The sequence below is a fragment of the Tachysurus vachellii genome, chromosome 20 (assembly GCF_030014155.1).
Source record: "Tachysurus vachellii isolate PV-2020 chromosome 20, HZAU_Pvac_v1, whole genome shotgun sequence".
NCBI classification, from domain to species: Eukaryota; Metazoa; Chordata; class Actinopteri; order Siluriformes; family Bagridae; genus Tachysurus; species Tachysurus vachellii.
Genome location: NC_083479.1, coordinates 10912666 through 10938616, shown reverse-complemented (window position 1 = coordinate 10938616; position 25951 = coordinate 10912666). Strand labels below are relative to the sequence as shown.

Here is a 25951-nt window from a genome sequence, read left to right as displayed (position 1 = left end):
GCTGCCGCCAGCAAAAATGCAGCAAACAGTAAATGCTGTTTTTTTGTAGCATAACCGTTATAACGAGTTTTTTTGTCTTCTTTTTGATTGCATTCTGAAAACCGCATACACCAAAGCGTCAATTCAATTACCCCGGAGGTAAAATATATTTGTATTTTGGGCAGGAGTAGAAAGACCGGATTGATATCCGATTCGCCAAGACGCATTTATATGGCCTAATGTAAATGGAACAGTTTTAACAAATCAGATAGCTATCGGATCAGAGAAAACACAAGAAGTGACCAGGTGTAAAAAGGCCCATTGAGATGTACTATAATCTCTACCAAGCCATGACAGTGTATGTAAAAAAATCCAGCAATAATACTGCACCTGATACACTTACTGTAATAGAGCTATGTGAGAAAAAAAATGAGACAGTAAAGAAAACCATGTATATGAAGCCACTTGCAGACTATGACGGGAAACTATGATGTTTTAATATGAACATATGCAGAGGTACGCAGTCACTCCTTCAGGAATTCCCCCTGCAGTTTTTTTGCTGTCTTTTAACACTAAACAAAATAAAAAAAATAAATCCTTGCGCTGTGGCAAAGTGAATTCTGTCGTGACCAGCATTTTGTAAAACTACTTTCAAGCCATGGGTTGCATGTCACAATCCAATCCCACTCAGCTAGTTTAGTGTCAGATCAGCGGTGCATGCCAGCTCAAAAAGGCCGATCCAGACTCATTTCAGAGGCTACTGAGATGAACATTGTGATGAGATACTGTTGTAGATAATAGTGTAACATTATGTTATTAGGAGCATCGCGCCAAGCTTTGCATTCTCTGATGTAGGGCAGACGATAATAACTTAGCTGCCAGCTTGTCCAGACGAATACATTTTAAGACATTGTACGTCTTTACCTAGTGAAATATTATACACAGATTTATTATTTTGCACATTTATTCCAGCACTTTATTTACAATTGTGTCTAGCCTAAAAAACGCAATTGAAGCTGAATTTAACTTTTTTCTTTGCTGCACTTAACAACTTAAAAAGAGTGATGCCCTGAAATAGTGTTTGCTTTGGTTATGGGAAACAGTAACACTACATTTATATTTATGGCATTTGGCAGATGCGACTAACAGTAGTAATACTTTTGCATCGCTGGAAAAAAAATTTACCTCTAGTATTATATCGGTATAACAAGATAAACTGATTCTCCATCCATATAACATCTGGCCAGTGGTCTCTTTTCCCCTTTACCCTGTTAGATGGGGTGAAAGGATATGATGAATTGTACAGAGCAGCAGATGAGCTGAGTGCATATGGTAGATTTGTGCTGATAGAATGGCTAATGAGTATAGGAACAAGGTAGGAATACCTAATTAACTGAGTGTGTAGCTTCAAGTCTATATGTCCTAATAGAGCTACATTAGCATAAAATGTGCTATCCATATGATGTTCATTGCATCATTTCACTCATAAAGGATGCAAGGGAATAACAAGGGATGAGCCTGGGAATGATGTCTCTGTTAAATTAAGCATTACCAAGCAAATACACTGTAATATGAATAAAGTTAAATGGATCAATGCATCATTAAATAAAGTAATCTGTAATTTAAGGAACTATATCTGTAATTTAAGGATATATTTTGTAATAAAATTCTGAGTTTTTGTTCAAAGTACTTTAACTGACATGTTGGCCTTATTTGTTTGTTTCTATGTTCATTCATTCATTCATTCATTCATTCATTCATTCAACGTCGGTCAATGCTTTAGTACATTAACCACAAACTGCCGATAGTGTAACTAGTTGGATTTGGGCCTTGTTTAATCTCTACTGTCTCTACAGTCTCTACTGTACATTCTGTCGAAGAAGATCATCATCCAAAGCTTCAAATTTCATGCAAATCAAATCAAATATATTTATGTGTTTGTTCTGGTAAGGATATGCTGCATTGTGCTAAGAATTACAAACAAGCTGAAAGCAAAAGATTAAATAAATAAATAAAAATCACTGATCATTATCCTTGCAATATACAATTCTGTTTGGAAATATCTAAAGTAGTTGAAAAAGAACATTTTTCTTTATTCTGAACAACCAAACTGCAATAACCTTCATTTGTCATCACCAGATGGAAGTTTTTTCTTTGATTATTTGTAAACTTTAGAGAAAACTCGGGTCAAAACGTCAGGTTTCAGATTGCGCCCTTCTCTAACACATTGTGCGTCTCTCCTTGTATTACCGCTAATCAATAGAGCAAATCGATGCCACGGAAGACGATGAGGCCTTTTTACCCTTTTACAAGCCCATCCAACCACTACCATCCACCACAGAAATAGATGTAGCACTAATCCAAGACAAGATCTAGAAGTGTTCGGTTTAGGGGGAAGCATGAGGAGAAATGATCCTAGCCACAGGACATGATGGTAAAGAGCCAGAAAAGCAAATAGCTTGGAGAGAAATCTGAAAAACACCAAAGCCAATTGCTCAAATTAGGACTGCTGTGGTATAGAGAGTACCTGTATCAGTGTATACAGTGTATTTATGAATGCCTTTCAAATACTGTCCATTTATAATATCCTCTATAACCTTATCTACAAATACAAAGCTAGACAATTAATAAATATTCTAGAAAATTACTGGACTAAAAGATGTAATACTTGTCCTTCCAATACAATGTTTCACAGTGAAATAAATGTCCTCTAACGTCATGGCTTTTCCAATCATTAATCAGACGCCATAACATCCCAGATTTTGTCGTATTGAGTTACCCAGTCACCATGGCATATATTTTCCTTCTGTTCCACCCTTAGCTTAAACATCACTCAAGTTACGATGTGGCTCCCTTATCTCATCTGCCTTTCTGTTCATTCATGTGAAATACCTTGAGGGAGAAACATGCATATGTTCTCATTATAGTGTCTTTTGGTGCTCAGTGCTCACTCTATTCATCACCAGCTTCTGTCTGCTTTAATGTTTAAACCTGCTCCACACAGCTGGGTTTAAAAATCGTGTCCAGATACACTCACCACATGGACAATGCTGGCTCTAGTACAGGATGCTGGGCAAAACCAGCCTTTCTCCAGAGAATGCTTCGAGGAGAGATTTCCAAATCAACCCCCAAAGCCTGTTTTAGTCTGCATCCTACCAGTCTTATAATGTGCACACCAATAACTGCCAACTCTTCTTTTTTTGCTATTTATATCTATGAAACTGATGGTTTTTCAATTACAGATCACATATTTCCAATATTATCAATATTCAAGGTTTCCGATCTCTAACCTTTGCTTTCCCTCACTTGCACAGAAATAGATGTAGCACTAATCCAAGACAAGATATAGACGTTTGTTTTACGGGGAAGGATAAGGAGAAATGATCCTACCCACAGGACATAATGGTAATGGGCCAGAAAAGCAAGTAGCTGGGAGAGAAATCTGGAAAACACCAAAGCCAGTTGCTCAAAACAGGACTGTTGTAGTATAAAGCACCTGTATCAGTGTATGCAGTGTATTTATATGACCATACACACTAAATGTTGGCTGCCAAACACAAAGAGAGTCACTGGTATGAAAAAAATCTAGCATTCTCTTCCTGTTACACACTTGTCATTTAAGTGCGTATGAAGGCAAAACAAAAAGTTTTATCAGTCAAATGTTTTCCCTCCCAACTCTTACTGCTCTACTACAATCACACGAGTGTGAGGGTTTGGTGAAACCTTCCTGTCGTAGATTTTTAGAAGTAACAGATGCACATGCAGACTTTAATTGTGGAAGTTGCAACAGAACGAACAGTAAATACAACACAAAATAACAAATCATACAGATTATGATTACAAGGCAAAGCAACAAACAACAAACAAGGCACAACATCAGCAAAAGCATGACAGAGAGGTACACAAAAACCAGAAGTTAAATAATGGTGCAAATCATGGTGAAAGGAGTAACAGCTCTGGGTGGAAGTCAGACATATGACCAGGTCATGTCACATGCAGGGCTTGATGGGTAAAGCAGCCCAGCACCCATTCAGCAATATCATGACACCTTCAAATTGTTCATATTTGCTCAGTTTGTACTATATGTAGTTCATGTTCATGTAAAGTTACATTTAACATTTTAAAGTCAATATTATTTTACTTATTCTTTCTTTCTTTTCTACTTTATTCTCTTATTATGCATGCACCAAATTCGGATATGTTGTAGACGCTGGTCTGATGTTTGTTGCTATTACTTTTCTAAGCGATCCGAGTACCGGTACTTCCGGTACCGGGTCTCAAAGTGGCCTTTTTTTCCCATAGACTCCCATTATAAACTTTGGAGGTTTATAACTCGGCAAGCTTTCAAACTATCTACACCAAACTCGGCCAGCTCCTTTAGGGTGATACTCTGAACAAAGTTTTAAATTGGTGTACCGACTGGCCTTTCGGTTGTGCTGCAGCCCCACCCCCAAAATATGCAAAATCAAAAAAATTTTACAACATGGACATGTGACATATCAAAACACTAACAATGAGGGGAACTTCCTCACGGGTATTCTGATGACGTCACATGCTCGTCTCCACTTACCTGAAAATGTTTTGGCACCCTAGCTTTCTGTTTACTTGCTTCCAAAAGGAACACTGACCATTATGTCCACTCGCCACCAAAAAGCACTGGCGAATACTTGCATAGTCAAAGCCAACATCAAAGTTTGTCGTGACGAACTTTACAAATCTAGTTAATTCTACTGTTTATCTTTACCTATACATATAATCTTATTTATTGCACTACAGGTTGTATGCTAAATGCATTTGGTTGACTCTGTACTTGTACTCTGACAATGACAGTAAAGTCAAACCTAACAAAAATAACAAACAACCGATCTTAACATAAATACTGAAAATAACAAATGAAAATGTCCTTGGACCTGAAAATGTGCATATTGCATTCTAGTACAGCCTCCTATTTCTTCTGCTTACTAGTTTCTCGTTTTAAGGGCCACTCCAAAACGACTGTCAATAGATAAGGTTGTAGCAAGACCTTTGCAAGTCCCTAAATGACCGTAAACTTAAAAACCCACAGCTTCCTCAGCATGCAAAGCTATCTGAAACGATTTCTTTTACAACCCATAAAAATCTGTTTCTAAATCTAAACAGCTTAGGTAGTATACATAATATTACCATATGTCCTATATTGTATATCAAAAATAAACATTTGATTTTGCTCCAATAAAAATGGATTATACATTATGCATAACAGCTGGTAGCTAATTCACAAGCTTGCTAATTACCGTAGTAGCTAGTTCTCTAGCCAGTAACAGCAGTATTCTGTAAACTGATATGGCTCCGTGGATGAGGCAATATCATATACAGATTGGCAATATTTCTGCATTCACTTCTAAGGTTCTAAGGGCTAATTTATTCAGATTAAAAAAAAAACAACCTCCACACCGGCATGTAGGTGATACACACATCTAGGTTGTGAAAGACAGAGAAAAACTGTATGTAAACAGAGAGAAATTTTGATGATGTAATAATCCCTATTGCCAATAAGTGGAACGAGTTTCAATCCTACGTTTTGATCCGAGTTTGCTGAGTCTTTAAATTTTTTTTGTTACACTTACATTTCTAAGCCAAGTGAACAACAAAGCAATACTCTACTTAACAGTTGATGCTCTTATTAATACTATAAATGTAAACAAACAAACAAATAAACAAACAAATAAATAAATAAATGTTCTTTGTTGGTAGATTTATAACCTCTGTTCTCCCAGAGTGCTCTCACATTGACTATAATTTCCATATTTGTAATGTAATGCCATGATAACCTTTAATCAATACTGAGTGACAACAGTAGGTGGGCTGGCTGTATGTGAAGCAGAAATGTTTTTAGCAGAGATGTGTTATGAGGAAGAGGGAGGTTGGTGGGGTAAGTAGTACTTAGAGCAGGCTGAGTAGTCAAATATGAGAGACACATTAACACAATATATTTAATATTCACAAAACAAATCAAGCTATTATGAATTACACAATACAACTTATTTAGGCTAATAATAATAATAATAATAATAATAATAATAATAATAATAATAATAATAATAATAATAATATCAGCTAAAGGTGAAATTATGAAATTATGAGCATTATGAAATTAAAATTCCTATTTATTTGTATGCATCGTTATTCATTCAAGTCCTTTTAATTTATGATTTTATTTTATTTCTTTTAGCTAATTTAATGGATCGGTCCTTGTAAGAAGAAACCTGTTGTATACAGTATTTACAGCTGAAACAAAATAAACCTTAAATTAATCAGTTCCTCTGTGCTTTAGCAATTTAATAATATGATAAGGGGAAATCACAAACAAGTAATTACATTGTAATCTAGGCTCCTTTTTTTTGCAAGACTACAACACGTTTTATTAGAAGCTCAAATGCTAATTAACACTTGGTGTATCTAATCTCTTAAAATAAATTGCCTTATCTTATTTATTTGTTTAGTTGTTTTGCATAAGGAGTAATTAGTGTCAGGACTAAGCGCCAAAAGTTAATGAACAGGAGATAAGAAGGTGTTTAATTTTAAAAAAAATAAATAAAAAAGAGAGAAAGCTTTTTTTTTTCGCAACATAAAATCCTTGTTTTTCACTTAATCCCTAACTGCTAAGAAAAAAAGCTGATTAAAATAAAATGGTATTTTTTACAGGAAATTATCCTGTTTCAAAACAATACATTGAGTCACTTTCTGCGTCAGGAAACATACGGATTCAGGCAATGTTTTAACTGATTTTGAAAAGAAAACGTGAAGGAAATTGCAGTGTAAATGATGACAAAAGTCTGCATTTTGACAGCTGATTTAGTGAGTGCTGGTTTTTGAATGATGGCCAGGGCTCGAGTGCTTTCTCTCTTGCTTCATCTCCTTCTCTTCCTCCTTCTGCTGTGTGTCTTAAATCAATATCTATCAACGATTTGAAATTAAACCCAGATTAAATCCCAATTTCATCACGGGGAGTCACGTCTGGAGAGATTCGTTTAATTATATCAGTCTGCGGAAGGAGAATCGAAGTTGTTCTTCACCTTTAACCATGGCGCTGAAATGTCAAGCGAGCCAAAAACAATCTCCCGCCAGTTTTGATACCATTTCTTTAATCCCAAACAGTGAGTGATGAAAACGCTGACTGTCAAAGATAATTTTTTTCAGGTGCAGAGATTAAATATAAATAAATAAATACATAAATAAATGACTGCAACAGTTTACAAATCTCCAAAACCACCTGAGAGAAGAAAAGCTGTTTACCTTGGACAACAAGATGAACTTTGGTGGACTCGGGTTTCTTGTTTGTGAGGATGGAGCATACGTACGGCCCTTCATCGTGCAAGTTCACGTTCAGGATCTTTATACTGTACTCTGTCACTGCTGTGTTATTCAGCAGGACGACTCGTGGGTCCAGAGACCATTTCTCACTCCCCGTGAAGAGAATAGTGGTACGGTTCAGCCAGGCTACCCTCGATACCTTGCTGTCCACATTGCATCTGTTGAAACACAAGAAAAAAAACAAGATTAGGTCATTAAGCAATGTATTTTCCTGCTATCACTTTTGCTCGGACAGATGACCTTGTTTGTAATTTTCCCCATTGTTTCATTCTTCTTTTTCATTCTTTTTTCTCCAGCATCCACCAAAGACGGTATCGTTTTATATCATACGATCAATAAGTATATTAAGACTTCAGTATCTAGACTTCAGTAGATCAAGTGCACTAGAAAAATATTTCAATCCGCCTTCACTCGACAGAATTCATTTCTAAACCATAAGTGACATACAGGACACAATAAGCATTTAAGCAATTAAACAATTTTTGATGTTGAATTGATTAGCTAAAATAAAGCGCTTGCTTTATTGTAAGAATATAATCCACTGTAAAATTAAGCAATAGCAAACGACCAAAACAAAAGCTAATAACGACCATGCTTATATTCAGTATAAACTTATGTATGCAAGCCTGTTATTGCTTTAATACAACAGTTCTATAAACAAGAAATTAATATTGAGAAACTCACATTCCAGACACAATACAGCCAAATGTTCTGTTTAGTTTTGCTATACTGGCAGAAACAGATCCCTAAGAAGCTACTGTACACTCACTGGCTTGCTACCTTACATTGATTTGAAAATATGGAAGATATTTAAAGCTTCATATACAGTAACTGACATCAGACAGACTTTTTTTATGCTTATATTATAAGAAGGAGCTTTTGAGGTGCAAGTACGACTCAGGGAAAAGGTACTTCACTGGAATACAAGTGTAGAAGAATATCAGTAAAGTACATATTTGGACCTTAAGGACTATTATTGCACCTTTGAGGAGAAATTTATATTGCATCCTGTGGTAAAAAAAAGTTCCTGCATAGATTTTTTCCCAGAAATGGTAATCATGGGACTATATATATTTTGTGGTAGTTATGGTTTGATGTAATGCATGAGTGTACACTAGACCAGATGAGCTACCAGACCTACATTATACCATCCAGATGCACAGCTCAAGCACATGATGTTTAAAATATGTAATGCAAAATATAATCATATTAATATAAAATCATAATAATGGCTTCACGATTCCCTTCTTCCCCTGACACAACAAAAAATGCAAAAAAAGAGCCTTTTTTTGCTGTATTAAAAAAAGTAAGTAAGTAAATAAATAGATAAAAATTAAAAAAAAAAAAAAAAAAAGCTACAAACATTGGCTAAACAAAATGTACTACTGGTTCCATATATGTTAAATATAAATAAATACATTTAGGAATTCTCCCCAAAATATGACTGAATAAACAAAGTCTCTGAGCTGGGGAAATGATCTAATGAAGCATAATGAGCTCTGTAGCAGCACCTGAGGCATCATATTAACCAAAAATAGAGCTGCAAAGTCACCTAAAATGGCCGAATTCGGCAGCCCCTTTCTCGGACACCGTAGATCGCAGAGGCACAGGGCTGGTGTTGTTTGAAAGCTATTGAAGATCTATTTTTAACTATTAGAACATGGTTGTGCAACTGTATAACATGTCAGTCATTGTGATATGGAGATATCTATATATTTTAACTGTATACAGTAACTGGGTTGCACAGCCTGGGAAGTTATTTTATTCATATACATAATTTGAGCTGCACATTTCTGCAATGCACATCACTACAATCTTGCATTGTCAAGAAAACATACTACTACTACTACTACTACTACTACTACTACTACTACTACTAATAATAATAATAATAATAATAATAATCATAACAACAATAATAATAATAATAATTAAAGCTGCAAGCAGCATTTCCCGGGTTCAAGCGTTTAAGGCCTTTAGGGATTTTAAGGCCTTAAAGGATTTTCACATACACAAAGTGACAAATAAACAAAGTCATATCGGTGAGTCTACAATCCTCGTGCGAAGCAAAACGAAGTATGAAAACCTATGGGCACAAACGCGTTTTGGGGCGCTGAAGCGCCCCAGATTGTCCGATTCAGCTGAGATTTTGGCCCTGAGTAACTGTGACCAGTACTACCATCTGACCAAGTTTGAGCTCTCTAGGCCTTACGGTTTGGGCTGCACGACCGTTTCTAGGGCGGAATAATAATAATAATAATAATAATAATAATAATAATAAAAATCCTAACAAAAACAATAGGTTTCCAGCGCTTCGCACTTGAACCCTAATAATAATAATAATAATAATAATAATAATAATAATAATAATAAAAATCCTAACAAAAACAATAGGTTTCCAGCGCTTCACGCTTGAACCCTAATAATAATAACAATGATAATAATAATAATAAAAATCCTAACAAAAACAATAGGTTTCCAGCGCTTCGCGCTTGAACCCTAATAATAATAACAATGATAATAATTATTATCATGTTTACAGTGTTTTTCAAATTCATAAAAAAAGAACTCAAAAATAAGTAGAACAAAATAAACATGAAAACATACATCAGAATTTATAGCTGTGATTTTAAAAAAGAACAAATAAAGGTACCAAACAAAAGAAAAATGACAAACCATACTGAGGACAGATCCTGCACACCAAATTATTAATAGCATAACATACATCCACCATAAGGTCTTTATTGACGCATATCTAGATAAATGATACGTTTGTGATATTAACAACATATGTCATGTTTTGTAAGTCTATCATGTGGATAGACTTCTGCAGAAGTGCAGAAAAGAACAGCAGTATTTGCTGACAACCAGAGATACACTTTCTCCTATTCAGTAGTCCTAATGACAGAAGGAGGCCACTGGAAAATCGATTATATTTGCAACTGCTTAACAAAATCTGATAAAAAAGTGCAACATTTACAGAAAATAATCCTGTAACCCCATAGCACATTTCCTGGCACACTGTTTTGATCCAGGAATGATCCGGACGCAGGTGATGTTAATAGATTTTGAGACGCAAATGTAATGCCACCATGAGGCAATAGAACAGACCCAGAAATCAGCTTCCATAATGCTGCAACTTCAGCAGTGCAGCTCATCCACTCCGCCCCCTCCACCCCAGGGAAACCCTGAAATAGGCTTGTGTCTGCCACGTGCATAGGAGAGAAGCCTCCTCAGAGCTCAACACTGTCCTTGCTTATCAGTAAAGAGCAGAGGATTCACAAGGTAGCAGGCCAGTGTGACTTGGCCAGGTAGCTGGTGACACTTACAAAGCTCATGTAGCAAAGCGCAATGACGCTTACAATATGCCGCAAAGATTTCTATCCAAGCAGTGCCAGGTCGTTCATGTTCATGCCTATAATATCCCTTAGGCATGCTTTATTTTCCCTCTCAAGGACATATCCACAACAAGGTCAAAAGCATTAAGCAGATTATCTAAGAGCATTTATTACCATCATCCTCCGCTCCTTAAAAAAAAAAAACATGAAAGCCCTTTGGAAAAAATCTGTGAATTTTCAGGGTAACAATGCATCATGTGAAATGGAAGCTTTTTCAGGGTATTCTTCAGAGCGATGAGCTCATCTAGAAAGTGTTAATCTGCACGAATGAATGAGGACTTGGAGGCCTAGAGGAATACAAAAACACCAGATTTGGCTGTTTAGAATATTCATGCATGCTCTGCAGTTTTTGTGTCAGAATTGTATAGCTGTAGAAAACTACTGTAGATTTTACTTCTGGCTTTGCAATAACCTTAAATACTAAATGTTTATTAAGCTGTAAAACTTGTACTGCACACAGTGCTAACGATTTTAGGTAACTTTTCACTGCTGTGGTCTTTTTTTTTTTTTTTTTTTTTTTGTTAACATCTGTTTTTCTTCTAAGCATACTAAATCATGCTAACTAGAAAGGACATTCCTCAGATTTATTAGGTCATTAATTCAGTATGCAGAGGCCTCCTTCATCAAATCAAGGCTGTTCATCCAGGCATGTCTTAATGTGTCCCATGATGATAAGTAATTCTACCACCTGCTGCCTGTAATTCTAGCACCACTTCTATCCTACTGGCTAGGCTTTAACCCACCAGCACCAATCTAATATTGCTTCTATTGCCAGGAAGAAGGGTTGTCATTTTTATTTTTAAGACCGAGAAAAGGTTTTCGAGGTCATAATGCATTAGATGGAATTTCATCAAGTAAGCGTCTGCAAACATCCTTGTGTTCTTTCAAACAAGGCTCTTCTACAAAAGTATTTAAAGTGGAAAAAGTAGGAAAAAGAAAGTCAATCCAAGCCACCAATATCGAAAAGTAACGGCAGTTTCCTTGAAGGCAGTGTCTCCATTATCGAGCACTGACAAGATGAGATCAAGCCTCATTCACTAGACTAATGGCACTGTCACACGGCTACCATGCAGTCTACTCTAATGGATTGTCAGGCACCTTGGTGTAGGGTCGTTAATATAAAGAAATATCCCCACTGCTCAAGTACATCCTATAAAACATAGATGGATTACCAATACATTCTAAACTGTCTTTATGCACAGACAATACTGAAGTTCTCAAAGAAACTAAACTCATCAAGCATAGCAGTGTCAGTGGCTTTAAGACAACCACAAACATAAAATAAAATCCACAAAAAAAAATTGTCCATGCTTATAAAAGCTTAAAACAGTTATTTTAACAGTTAACCAGCGCAATTTAAAGAAGATTCGAGAATCAGATTTTGATTTATGTACAGAGTAATATTTCTTATACAACTTGCGGTGAAGTGAAAACCCAGCCACTCATCATTATACTGTGCGTATTAGTAACTAAGGTAAAAAAGAATACAAATGAATACAAATAATAAGAGGAAGAGGTAATAGAATGAGATGTCATTTATGTTACACGTTATGTAGTGACATGATGTGTAATTATGTTATATGTAATAACGCTGGAGAATGTACAGTACAAGCATTACAGAATAGAAGGAGATTTATTTAATGTACATATAAGCTACATGTAGTAACAGTGTGTCTCTAAGCCCATTTCCATTGTATGACTGTATAAACAGATTAATTTCAATAATACTTGCTTGTGCACGTTCCATGGAATATTATAATATATTTTTTTCCATATTCTCGGTAATATTGTATATAGCTAACTAAGACATGGCATCATATAACACTCTTTTCCACACATAAGTGAAACCTTGTGGAAGGGGCTCCAGAGTGGCGCAACAAAAAAGCATTCGCCAATTCATCCGGCAATCGTCGAGTTGAATCAATGCTGCCAGAGTCGTCCATGGCTGGTAATACAAGAGAGTAATATTGACTGTGCTGTCTGGGTAGGAGGGACAGAATACTCTCTCTCTCCTATCAATAATGCTTACACTAGCTATACGCAGGTATTTGAGGCGGATACGGATTTTAACCGAATATGCCTCAGAGGATGCACGTTAGCTTTCACACTCCCTAGCTGGTGGCTGATATGGTATATTATAGGAGAAAGTAGTGTGATGGGTGGAAGGGATATCATGTGAAAGTGACAGTGACTGAAAGTGACGTGACATACAGCTAAGTACGGTGACCCATACTCAGAATTTGTTCTCTGCATTTAACCCATCCAACGTGCACACACACAGCAGTGAACACACACACCCCGTGCACACACACCCGGAGCAGAGGGCAGCCACTTATGCTGCGGCACTAGCGGAGCAGTTGGGGCTTCGGTGCCTTGCTCAAGGGCACCTCAGTCGTGGCCGACCCGAGACTCAAACCCACAACCTTAGGGTCACGAGTCAGACTCTCTAACCATTAGGCCACGACTTGAATGGGGCATTCAGCTATACTGATGTGTGCCCAAGTGTCTTTTGTGACATAAGAAAAAGCATCTTATAGACGTTTACTTGTGAATCCCTTTCCTGGTCAGTTGAATTGTTTCTAATAGGACATGAATGCTGTAGACGTGAAAGCAGCACAAGGCCAGGAGAGGGAAAACACAGCGGAAGAAAGACAGCAAAGAAAGGCAACATAAACTTACCAGAGACACAGTGTGGTAAAATATAGATACAGATCTCACATAATAATCTCCTTTCCAATTAATGCTTTTATGTTATTTATCCTAAGTGTTTGGTTTCTATCCATTAAGTTTCAATTGTAAATTAAGCTGGGAAAATAGGATGCTTTAGGTGTTAGCTCATGTAAATTTGCATTTTTCAAACATACTATACTGGAGCACATGACCATTACCAACCAACACCAATGAAGAGATCAATCCAATTGAATCCAGTAACACAGAGAATTTAACTGAAACTGTACAATATATCAAACTACATCTGTCTTTTCATTCATTACCTCACATTTACTGAGTATAGAAACCTCTTCAGTGACGTAAATGAGTGGTTTTGCATCGATCAGTTTTTCACTTTTGCACTCTGTCACTCTTGATATGATTACATGTTTAAATACATATGATGAGTATATCGGTAATCTTACCTGGATTTCTATCTGCGGAAGACACAATCTGCATATTAAAAGTCTTGAAAAACCAAAAAAAAAGCAGGAAGGCTTATTTGTTAGAGATGCATCTTATTCTGTATCATATTCCGTATCAGCAATATCTCCAGGAGTTATATGGGATAATGCACATTTAAAGAAGCGTATGCATTTAATGTGCATGAATAATGTAAATTCATGATAAAAAGGTAAATAAATGTCTTGATAGAAAGTACATCAAATCATTATGATGTCAGCATTCATTTTATGCTAAACTGCATCTGCAGTCAAGGATTCAAATAAAGAGGACATAATAATAAAGATTTTAAAGTGGTAGTGACAGTTTTAGGAGTATAAGTGACAGGGCGATTGGCAGGTGAGTTACAGATTGCTGAAAGGTGAGGAAGCACAACCCATTACAGTCAAACCGAGAAACAAGACTAAATAGTTATTAATGTAAATTAAAGTCAATATTATTTTAAACCTTTCTAAAAACCTGCCAGAAATATTGGTCATATATCTTACCCAAAATATCTGCAAAAACATATATACTTTATCAGCATATGACAACATCCCACCTTTACCATTATGTCAATGGTAATATTGTGTCACAAGGTCCTACATCATAACCTTTATTAGATTCAGTTAATATACTTAAGTCCTGTATAATATATACTCATTAATTTGTCTTATAATGTAAAATAAAGCACTTAAATGACTGGCTATATATTTTGCCATACATTATTACATAATTTTAGCTACCACTTATTCCAAATGTAGCATAGCATAACATTGGACTTAACGCACTATAAACACAAGAGCTAAAGCTACAAAGAGGCAAGTGGCAAACTGAAAAACAGGTAACCATGACCCATAAGGAAGAAAGACAAGACATGGCAGAGACAAAAACATGAACTGCAACAAGATACACATGGCAAGTGTTTTTAAATTTATTGTCTGGACTGACATTTTAACAGTGATTTTGTTTTGTTTGGGTTGGTTGTTTATTTGTTTATTGGCTAGCTGACTGACTGACTGACTGCATACTTACTTTACTTACTGAGCTACTTAATTACTCACTGACTCACTCAGTAAGTCTCATACAATTCCTCTTTCAGCTATTCTCAGCTATTCTCCTTTCAGTGAATCACAATATAATATGTATAAATGTATGAACAGACAACATAATTGTGACGTCATCACATTTATGAATGAATCTGTCATTTCTTAATAAAACTGATGGGTTTTTTTTGTGAGTTGTAAACAGCTCCACAGTTCCGAAAGCCACCATTAACTGGAAAATACAAGAATATGACCTACGTAAACGATTCAGAGTACTTGGTTGAGATGCACTGGTAGCAGGATAAAAAAATAAATAAAAAATACACATCATCTGTGGGTACTAGAGGTTGACATCTAGACTTTACATGACTATTTCTAATTGAATAGTTTATAAAATAGTAGTTATACTACAATCCAATTGCAGCCTAATGAATTATCTGTCAGTGTTGCTGATGTTTAGAGCAGACAGGTGATTTCCTGACTGTCACAATCATCACGTACACTATCTCTGCTCATACCATATCTGACCTCATCCAATCACCATATAGACTAATTACATACAGCTCCTGTCCCAATGATATGTTCACTCTCAATTGCACCAAAATATAAGCTAATATCTATTTGGCACTTTTGAACACATTTTATTACAGACAATTATATATGCAGTGAAAAGCTAACAGTGGGACACGGTCTGTCAGCTGTGATTAAAGTATTGTTCTTAAATATATCTTCTTGTACTGTTTTATTTAAACTTCAGGTGGTCGTTTTTATGATAAAAGCAGTGAATGGATTTCTTGTTCAAAGTAATGTATTCATTGTTAAAGACTAAAACAGGTCTGCTTTAAACTTTGCTTCAGTGCTTAGCCTGGTAAATTATGGCACTGATGTCTTTTTTTATATTTGTGGACTAAAACTGTCATTCAATGACTCGATTGGTCTTACAGCCATAACAGTGTTCGAAAGATAACAACCTTATTCCAGATATACCGAAACACATTGTCTCTACTGATATATTATTAACATAATCCACAATCCTTGATGTTACCACAGCCTTCATTCCAGCACAGTTCTCTATTTTACACAACAACAAGGACAACCTGATGAATGATACATACAGGGTTGGTCATTTGTTACAAAGCCTGCCAGACTTGTATTCCTATCTGGCACCTAATTCGCAAATTGTTAAAGACCATTGCATCTGAGGCAATGGATCATGTCAGCTCAAAATTAAGTTGCCACTTCTAATTTCTGCTTTAATTGCTTTAAACAAAAAGTCAATAATAATAATAATAATAATAATAATAATAATAATAATAATAATAATAATAATAATAATAATAAAAATAATAAATTGAACACATATTTATTTGGATATCTTTCTAGTTTGGCTGGGATAGGTAAATATAAACAGGAACTATCATGAACACAAGGTGCACACTTTTATTTATGCCCAGGATGAATTTCTTAAAATATATATTAAACAGATGAAAAAGTTATAAAACATAAAAAGTTTACCCTTTATGGTTGGAAAATATTTTTGCTTTGAAATAACAAAAGGTTTGTGGAGCTCTGCTTGTGATTGTCACTTTTTGTCACAGCGTTCAAGCTGAATGCTCTAACATTCTATTTGTGTCAGTCCTCAAAGAATGTGTCTGAGGGCTGCAGCCCACCACGATGGCTAACTAGTCATGTGGATGATTGGTCTGCACAGGAATGAGAGACTGCCATCTTTTCTGCCTGTCAGTCAATAGCGCAGAGGGGAGACGGTCTGTCAAAGCATCTAAATGCATCCATCCACTCAACAATATCTCTACAAACAAACACTCAAAGGATTTTCAGGTTGTGCTTCAGCATGAAAACATTCTTGCCAGAGGCTACAAAATAAAACTATACATTAGTTATACTTTTAACTGACATTTTGTAACTCTGGTCTAATGACTCACTCATTTTAAAGGGAAATATAGTGAAATATTAAAGTCCACTTTAAAAATGTTCTCCAAATGCGCTTTGCTGACCGTGTATTGAAAAATGCCTGAAGGACATCTATAAGTCTTTACAAAGTCTCCAGTGTGTTTGATAAGGATTGTTTTAAAAGACTCCGTATGAAGTTCTGGTGAGGATCACTATTACAGTATTGAGTAAAAACTGAAAGAAGACAAACACGCCTTGGGGCAGGGTCAACCAATGAAAGCGCACAAGAGAACACAGCTACACTTGAACAACCCAAGCAAAGCAGCTGCTGAAGGCCAACCAAGGGATCGGAAAGCAGTCAACAGAAACCTATAGTGGTAATGAAACAATTGCACAGTATGTGTCAAATCAGAGAAAACTGAAGGACTTAGAAGTACCACCATGCAGAAAATCTAAGTTTATATTTGTAGATAGGGTGTTGTGTGAGCAACTAATGTAAAGCGCTAGGAAGGAGGGGAGGAGGGACTGGAGTCAATATCAACATTACAAAAATATAGCAGCATTGACATATGTTTTGCAATAACATAGCCATTAGTCTTTTTGGGGCGGAGGCCATCCTGACTGAATCTTACCTAACAGCATGATCTAAATGACAGGAGAAAAGAACTTGGCACTGACTCCCAGGTTGGCAGTATCTGTGCTCTCCTATCTTCCTGAAATTATATTTCCAGTAGCAAGCCGGCTGCAGATCAGCAGGCAAGCACAACAGGTTTACGTGCTGGGGTTTTTGTGTGTGTTTGTTTTGGTGGGGATATGTATTGTGATATCCAAAAAAAAAAAAAATCACCTTGTAGTTTTCAGCTAGCTTTGGTTATTTGAAAATGGAAAATCTTTTAAAACCAAATCTTTGACTTTGAAATTTGTCCAGGTATTTTGTTTAAACAAATTCATTATTGAACAGCATTGGTGATGCTGATGCTTTAATAACAATCAAGGCAAGCAATTACTTATATATTTTATTTATAATAATTATTTATAATAACCAATATTTGCTATAATAATTCATCAGTAAATGCATGATTTTTTTTATTCAAAATATATCTGTAATTGACTTGTATAGTTAATTCATGATTCTGCCAGTATTGGTGAAACCATGGCAACCAGTAGTTAAGAAAAGCTACGAAATGCACCAGGTGACCAACATGAAGTAATTTGGGCAGCATGACCCAGACTGAGACCAGCATAATGTGTGGCACCACAAGTACCACCAACAGGCAGCATTAAGGTTCAAGCATTAGCAAAAATATTCAGAACATTTTGATCAGAAAATAATGATTTCTTTATTTAGGCACAAGGAGTTTAAGTTCAGTTCCAAAAAATGGGCATATTGAATTTGAATGAAAACGTTTTGTCCTACTCTTTGTACATGCAGTCCAATCATTATAAAAATGACAATAAACCAAATTATATTCCGGTTGTGTCTGACAAAATGGATTAAATCGATTGCTGGTATTCAGAAGCATTTGTCCATGCTAGAGAAAAGTAATAAAGAATAAAGAGCAAATCTAACCATTTCTAACAAATGTAGAAAACATAAAAGTCAAATCATCTGCATTACACACAGACTGGCATAGTGCTTGGTCCACTTATTGCTGCTGGTGTGAAATGTAAATCTCTAAAACTTTTCTTTTTGGATGATGTGCAAATCTGTGCATATTTTATGGAAATTGTGTGTAAAAATATGTACATATATGGATATATTTAGATACCTTGTGGCTTGAATGCTATGTATATTCATATTCTGGTAATTAGTGTTTGCTTGTAATGTGTTAAATCTAGATCTAGTTTTGAAACTTATCAATCTGATTCATAAGGGAAAAAGTTGGCTTTTTTCTAGAAAAAGAAAGATGGCTTTGCCTCCTTCTTTTACTTTTTTAAAGCCATAAGAAGGCATCTGTTAAACGACACTGTTTGAACCCTTGCACGCACCAGTGTGTGGAGCTTGTCACATCTTTTTAAACTATCAGCCATGCAGCTGCTAAAAGCCTTAAAGTGGAAGAGCGTATTAGCCTCTCACCTCTGCAACACAACCTCATTAACTTGCTACTGCATTAATAGCTTACTGAGGGAAAGAAAAAAACTCCACTGTCCTTCATTCACAAAGCAAACACAGCTGGTTCTAGGCTGAGCTTCTCAAAAGAAGTGCAATACTTTTGGTAACAGGTAGAGTGAGCATCACATTAAAACACACTCTCTACCAGCTGGGAAGTCCTTCTGAGTTTTCTTTAGGAATCAGTAGATGTCTTGGTCAAGGGCGGTGCATGCTAGGAGTCTTACTGTACTTATTTGTCATACTTTTTCTATACTTTTTTTTTTTAGTGTAGCACAAACTTATTTGACAAACCCTTTCAGACCAAGCATAATAAAAAAAGCATGCATGTCTTTCAGAATTTCTTACTGTCGAATAACATCAGTGGAGTGCACTTAGGGAAAGATTGCGTTACTCTTTAGCAAACATGAGAAAGCTAGATAGTGTGGGATTTCCACTGCAGATAAAAGGGTTGCTGAAACCCATCTGGATAGCTATTATTCATGTGACGTGACTATCAAAAAGAGATTGTGAACAAAACAACGGTCTTAAAACAGACACAGGTAAAACAGGTAAAACAAGTAAGGGTTATACCACTTCTTTGATATAAAGGTAATACTATTGTCTTAAATCCAGAAAAAAGCCTTTGTTGCTGATAAAAATGTTCTAATGCTTACTAAGCATTAGGGGTGGGAAAAATAATCGACTTTTTCAATGATCCTCTTTTGAACTACATTTCCACTGGCATATCTCTAATGAAAAATAAACACCATAAACTAGAGCTGTCAGATACACTTGTGGATAATTTTAATTACTCCAAAAGACTGTTATTCAAATGCATTTGACTATTATGCTACATTTTATTTATTTTAATATATCTAATATATAATAATATATTTATTTTATATTTTATATATATACAAGGGCAGCATTCCTAATGCATACATTTATTATAAACAATATTGTCTCAGAGCAAACATATTTACGCATAATGTTTTTTGTTTCCATTTTTTAATAGTTTTTGCTTCTAATAAATAATTAGTCATAGTTAAAAACTGAACAAAGGTATCATCATATCCTTTAATTGTCTTTTTACACTTATGTTACATCATATGGGAGTTGATGTGCTCCATCAGTCTGCATTTTCTATTCCCTATATTCTTAGCTTATCTTTACGCTTAAATTAATGTGCTTGTCGTTTAATGCAATGATTTAACTGTAATTGACATACCTTCTTCAGTTCTTTTATTTTGTGGTATAAACCTTGATGGATGATAAAAAAACACTGCAGTTCAACAGATGACTGAAGAATCAGGAGCCAGACAAGCCAGTGTATGTTTAGGCACGCTATAGTCTAAATATAAGTTGTAAATAGTGGTCATTTATACTGATGTGTTCATGCAAAGGACACATTTGAGACAAAATAGATAAATCCAAAGGTTAAAGCAAGGAAGAAAAAGCATAAAAACAAGAGTAAGGGCAAAAAAAATGTGACCCATTAAAAGAGATATGTGTACAGATGAATGCAAAATAAACATTTAATTGGTCCTCATTACATAATCATGGCAAAATCAGAAATAACCCAACAGTAGAAACTGGTGAACTAGTAGGAATGATCTGAATTCAAGTTAATTTTAATAATCTAAATCACCCTAAGGACCTGTATAACCTGACTCCTGTAATGTCTAATGTGAAGAGCATTTTGAAAAAAACTTGCCTTCTTTGTTAAGGGTAATTCACAAAACATAACCAAAGTCCATAGCACCAGTAGTCAATATTACAAAAGGGCAATCCATAATCACAAAATGGAAGAATAGGAATAAGGTCAAATCTGGGAGACACAGTACAGAAGACAGAAAAGGCTTAGTAACATATAGACAGTGAACAAGACTTCACCAAGACACAAAAGGGTATAAATAGGCACATAAATCCAAAGCAAAACTGAAAACAGATTAATAAAATGGGAAAACCAACCTATGACAATACTGGGATGGAGATCATGCTCTGAAGGAATTTGTGATCAAAAAAGTGGTTATATTGAAGCAGAAGTAGAAGAATGTAGCCATGAGTAGAGCTCCACTATATATTGAAAGTTCAATACCTTTGTAACACAATGTTATCTGACACTGTAATCGCTTCTACATGGTATTTTGATTCAGACGGTTGAGAAAGTGGCTGAAGAATGCGTCGGTTTTTCGCAGATAGACTCCAACTATCGTGATGCTATCAAGTTGGATAATTTAAATGTCTCTTGGGAAAAGTCATGTCTGCAATTATAAGATTGACAATTAAGTGTGTCATGTCTCATAACAAGTCTTTCTTTGTAGCTTATTTTGTATCCTAAACAAACATTATAGTCGGTGCACAGCACCAAAACATCTTTCGCTGATGCGTCTTAGCTTCCCTTATCCATGCTGCCAAACAGATAAAGCATGAAGGTCTTAGCTTTACATGAACAGAGATTTAATTTAAGAAAGCGTGTGTGTGATGTTTGTCACGGTGCACACACTGTACAAGAATTCAGCATTTGCTGCTGTTCACCACAGAGCACATTTTCTATTAGCTTTTTTAATATATATTTTTTATTTCAATTTTATAATTAGCTCAGTTCCAGTTAATGACTCATAAGGTTTATTTACAGTCCAGAGTTCAGTTTTGCAAGTATTCCATGGTCATGTCAATGGCTAATGTAATTAAACATGCGACAAAACAAAACAAAAAAACACAAAATGCTAATATCTGTGACTAGCAGCTGCAGCTGACCAGCTTCCAGTATTTTCTCCAGTGTAATGACATAATGCATACACAACTCGTTACATACTTACACACAACCTCTAAAACCTTTAAGTGTACAGACCAAAATTTTCAAGAATCACATATCAAAGTATCATTTTGATATCACAATACCGTACCTGGTCATAGTACTGAAGTCAAAATACTACTACTGTATATTGACACCCCAAATCATGAGGTGCCTAGAAATTTTATAGGTTTCCTCATTTAAAGACAAGATCATGTGCATAAGAAACAAACTGTATCCATCGTTACTATATAAATCTCATTATTTTAATTAGTGTTACAAGTGAACTAAGCCTAATGAAAAGTTATTAGGTACCATGATGTGAAGTTTAATATCTGTATCCCATTGCTGGATAATCTGGTTCACTTGCTGCATATTTTGACATGCACACCCAAGATAGCAAACAAAGCAAATAAGCGAATCATGGCTGGTGATTGCACTCAAGCTGCTGCTCTGAGCAGAATAATTAAGTTACTTGGCAACTGCGCTGTCACTGTAGCTATTGTCTTAGCTCTCTGTATTTATCTTTTTAGCACATAAAGACAATTCCAATCAGACAATCATGTGAAAGCAGTGCAATACATTCTCTGGTAAACACTTCAAGATGGTTAAACTTGCAAATAAACGTTTACCTGCTGCCGTAAAAATGTGAGTAAACTCCACCGTACTGTGACAAGACAATTGATTACTTTATATTTAACTTACAACCTTGCAAATTTGGGTACAATATCCTACAACCTGTCTAAAATATTAGCGGTAAAGAGAAGAAATAAGTTGATTTACAGTGTTACATTGCTCATACATTTCTGTTAATGTTCACATCTAACATCAGAGGAGAAATCAGGCTTATTTCATGAGCCCAGGATGTCTAAGGCACAAACTTTTGTTATGAAGTCATGAAGTTGACACAACCCAATATGTTTAAAAGGGAGTCTAAATTTTATTAAATATTGATTTTATTCCATAATAATATAATGTTAGAGGTTGGCTTGGTTGAATTACTTAGGTGACATGTATAGCATTCGAGAGTAAATTTGATACAGTGACATGCGTCGATGCTTGTGGCAGAATGTCGCTATTTATCATATAGGCAGTGCTGTAAATAAGTTGCTTCTTTTTCTTGAGACTGGGTTGTTGAGAGTCTTACAGTCAGGATGGCATTTATTTAATTCAGTCTAGCAAAACATCAATAAAACATCCCCATCAGCAATAAAGACGGATGAATTGAAGGGGGATATCAAAAGCAGAAGTCACTTCGCACCCAGAATCGAGCAAATAGATGTACAGTATGATTGAGCAGTCATACGTGTTCCTATTAAAGTGGCCAGTGATTGTATTTTACGCTCATTTCTTTCCAAATTTTGTGACAGTAAAATGTCTGTAGAAAGTGTAAAAATTAAAAAAAAAAAAACTAGTCTAAAAAATAATTATGTGCTTCATCACCAACGAATGAATGGAAATCTCTACGATGATAAAAGGGATAAAAGAGGATAGAACTGCTAGAAAATCTCTTACACACACTTTAAGCTTATAATCATACAATTAAAATTTGTTGATTTACCTGCAATGCTGTAACACAGACACAGATTGACGCAGAACCTTCTTTACTGGGACATGACAGGAGCGGATGAGATAATGGGGTGAGGGAAAAAAGAAAGAAAAAATACATACGATATAGGAGGTTTTGTTAGAAATAACATTAGATACCAGCTTTTGAGAGCTCAGATTTCTAATATATTATGGTACTGATAATCATATCTGACATATTTATATCAGTGACACTGTATTTTCACCCAGGTTTGGTCAGGTGTTGTTTTGATTACTGTAATCGCATTGGTCTGACATTAGTGACAGCAAAGCAGATAAGACGTTATAAATATCAGTAGTAAATGTGTTTTATAGCAAAGAAAAATGTATCATCGTTGATATGATGAAGCTTACTTTAAGGAGTAAAGTAGGGTTGTTGACTGTACTTTAAGATCCAGCACTGCCAAGCAGCCAAGCTGTTGGGCCCTTGTTCAAGGCCCTTAACTCTCTCTGCTTCAGAGGTGCTGTATCGTGTCTGACCCTGTGCTCTCACCCCAACCTCCAAAAGATATGCGAAGAAAGAATTTCACTGTGCTGTATTGTACATGTGACAAAATAAAGGCTTCTTCTTCTTAAGTGTATGTATTACTAAAGTCGATATACTCTCTGCCACCAGAGAGTCTTTAGATCAGATAACTTCAACTTTCTGCTTTTGTCAAACTTTATTTTTGTCTTATTAAGTTAAAAAAGGTACTCTGGTTGCCAGAATGACTATAGCTTATTTATTAATAACTGACATATAATAGGTGAATCTGCTGCCATGTAATTCCTATTACGGACAAATAATCACCGTCGGTGTGGTATTGCCCTCAGAATTGCATCAAACCAACCCAGTGTTACTTTCTTGGTTATTATCCTTTTTTTTTCATGCCTCATCATGTTTTATTCCTTACATATTTAAGATAGGTAGAGCACACTGCAGACAACCGAAAGGACAACACACTTCTTTTATTGATACCTTATGACCCAGACTCAAAACTTGTCTTTCACAGGAATTGTGGAGCAAGTGAACAGTATGCAGTATGTGAACAGTGTTATAAATGTTGTATTAGGCCGTGGGAGTGTGGGCTCATGGACTCATTTTTGAGAATGTGTGTCTGTGTGTGTGTGTGTGTGTGTTTCTCCTCTGTATGTGGGCTGTCATGAGGGCTGATTAATCTTCATTCCTTCATCCTGTCATTTCTAGCTCTCATCCACCAAACAGCTGCAGCAGAAGAAGACTCACTGAGCTGAAACACGTCAGTGTAACTTTGCACAATGTGAAGGACTAGCGTAAAGAATTAAACAAGATATGTAAATGAGGACAACAATGAGCATTTCTATTATATTAATATATTCACAGAGGACAGAAATATAAATATAGTCACAGGCTATGATCTACTCTGAGACCTAATGCTTTATGTATAAACATACTAGAGTAAATGTAGGCTTTTTTCTATGCAGAGAATAGTGTGGAAGGCAAAGAAGTAAATAACAAGCGGCATGCTAGCTATGCAGCCCTCGGCAGGAAGCCCAGCCAGCAAACTTTATAACAAATCAACAAGACAACACAAATATTTTGTGAGGCAGTAGGGGTTTGGCCATAATACTGACTGTCTGGAAGTGTGACTGATGGAAGACCCCAGTCCTGTTTTCACTGGCTACAACAAAGTGGTACATTTCACTGAATGTGTGAATGGATCGCAGGGGTCACATCAAAGGTTCAAATCCACTAAAGACTTTATCAGAGAAACAATTGTCAGAATCCATTTGAAGTTATTCTAAACTATGAGGGAAATTATAGTGATGGAACACCATTATTTCCTGCTGTTACTACAGAAGCACTCAAGAGTCACTGGGTGTTTAGAGAGCAAGTCATTAGTCTAGATGTTTACCTTTGAGGGGTCAGGTTATTGGATAGGGTATTGATTCACTGATGCTGTTGCTCTCAATGTGAGTGCTTTAAGATTTAAAACCAAAATCGTGTGATCTATCAAGACGTAGACGCAGCAGGACTGACCCAATTACAAAGTCAAAAATAGAAGGAAACTTGAGTTGAAGCTGTTGATTTAAAGATGAACACAGGAGTAAAAACAAAGAGAAGTCAATGAATATTCAGCACATTTCAATGGTTATTTAAGTTGTATTAAAGCAGATATACAGAATATTATCATTAAACAGCAACAAAAAGCTTAAGCACATTTTATAAATGAAAGCCTCTAACAGTTATATAGTGTAATAGACATAAATATCGAACTTGTATTTAATTCTCAGTGCATTAGGCATGGATATGTCGAGACTGAGGTTTTACACAATGTTTCATTTAAAGCCTGACAACAAATATTCATGTGCTATCCACTCAACGAATCAAGCCTAGTGATGATTTATCTAAATAACATGCTATTACAGCATTATACTATTAAACTAGTTATTATATTCATCTTCTTTCCACTGTCCCCGTGGCAGCCGAGGAACCAGGTTCCCATGATGTCCTCTGATGTGCTCAGGAAAAGATGGGAAATATCTTTAACAAAAAACATCCCTTTTCTCATTCTGCAGGGCAAACCCACTGGGCTCCAAGGATGACTGACCCCTATCTTGGCCTCTGAGACTATTATATTTGGAATATCCCATACACCTGCTCATTTATTTAATTACC

At 35.7% G+C, this 25951-nt stretch overlaps 1 protein-coding gene across 1 annotated transcript in view; it reads right to left on the bottom strand.

Moving 5' to 3' along the window:
• Window positions 1-25951, bottom strand: part of opcml (opioid binding protein/cell adhesion molecule-like) — a 129679-nt gene that overhangs the window by 62746 nt on the left and 40982 nt on the right. The window contains exon 2 of the mRNA XM_060896334.1: window positions 7255-7490. Coding sequence (XP_060752317.1) covers window positions 7255-7490 — 236 coding nt within the window. The remainder of the gene's footprint in view (window positions 1-7254; window positions 7491-25951) is intronic.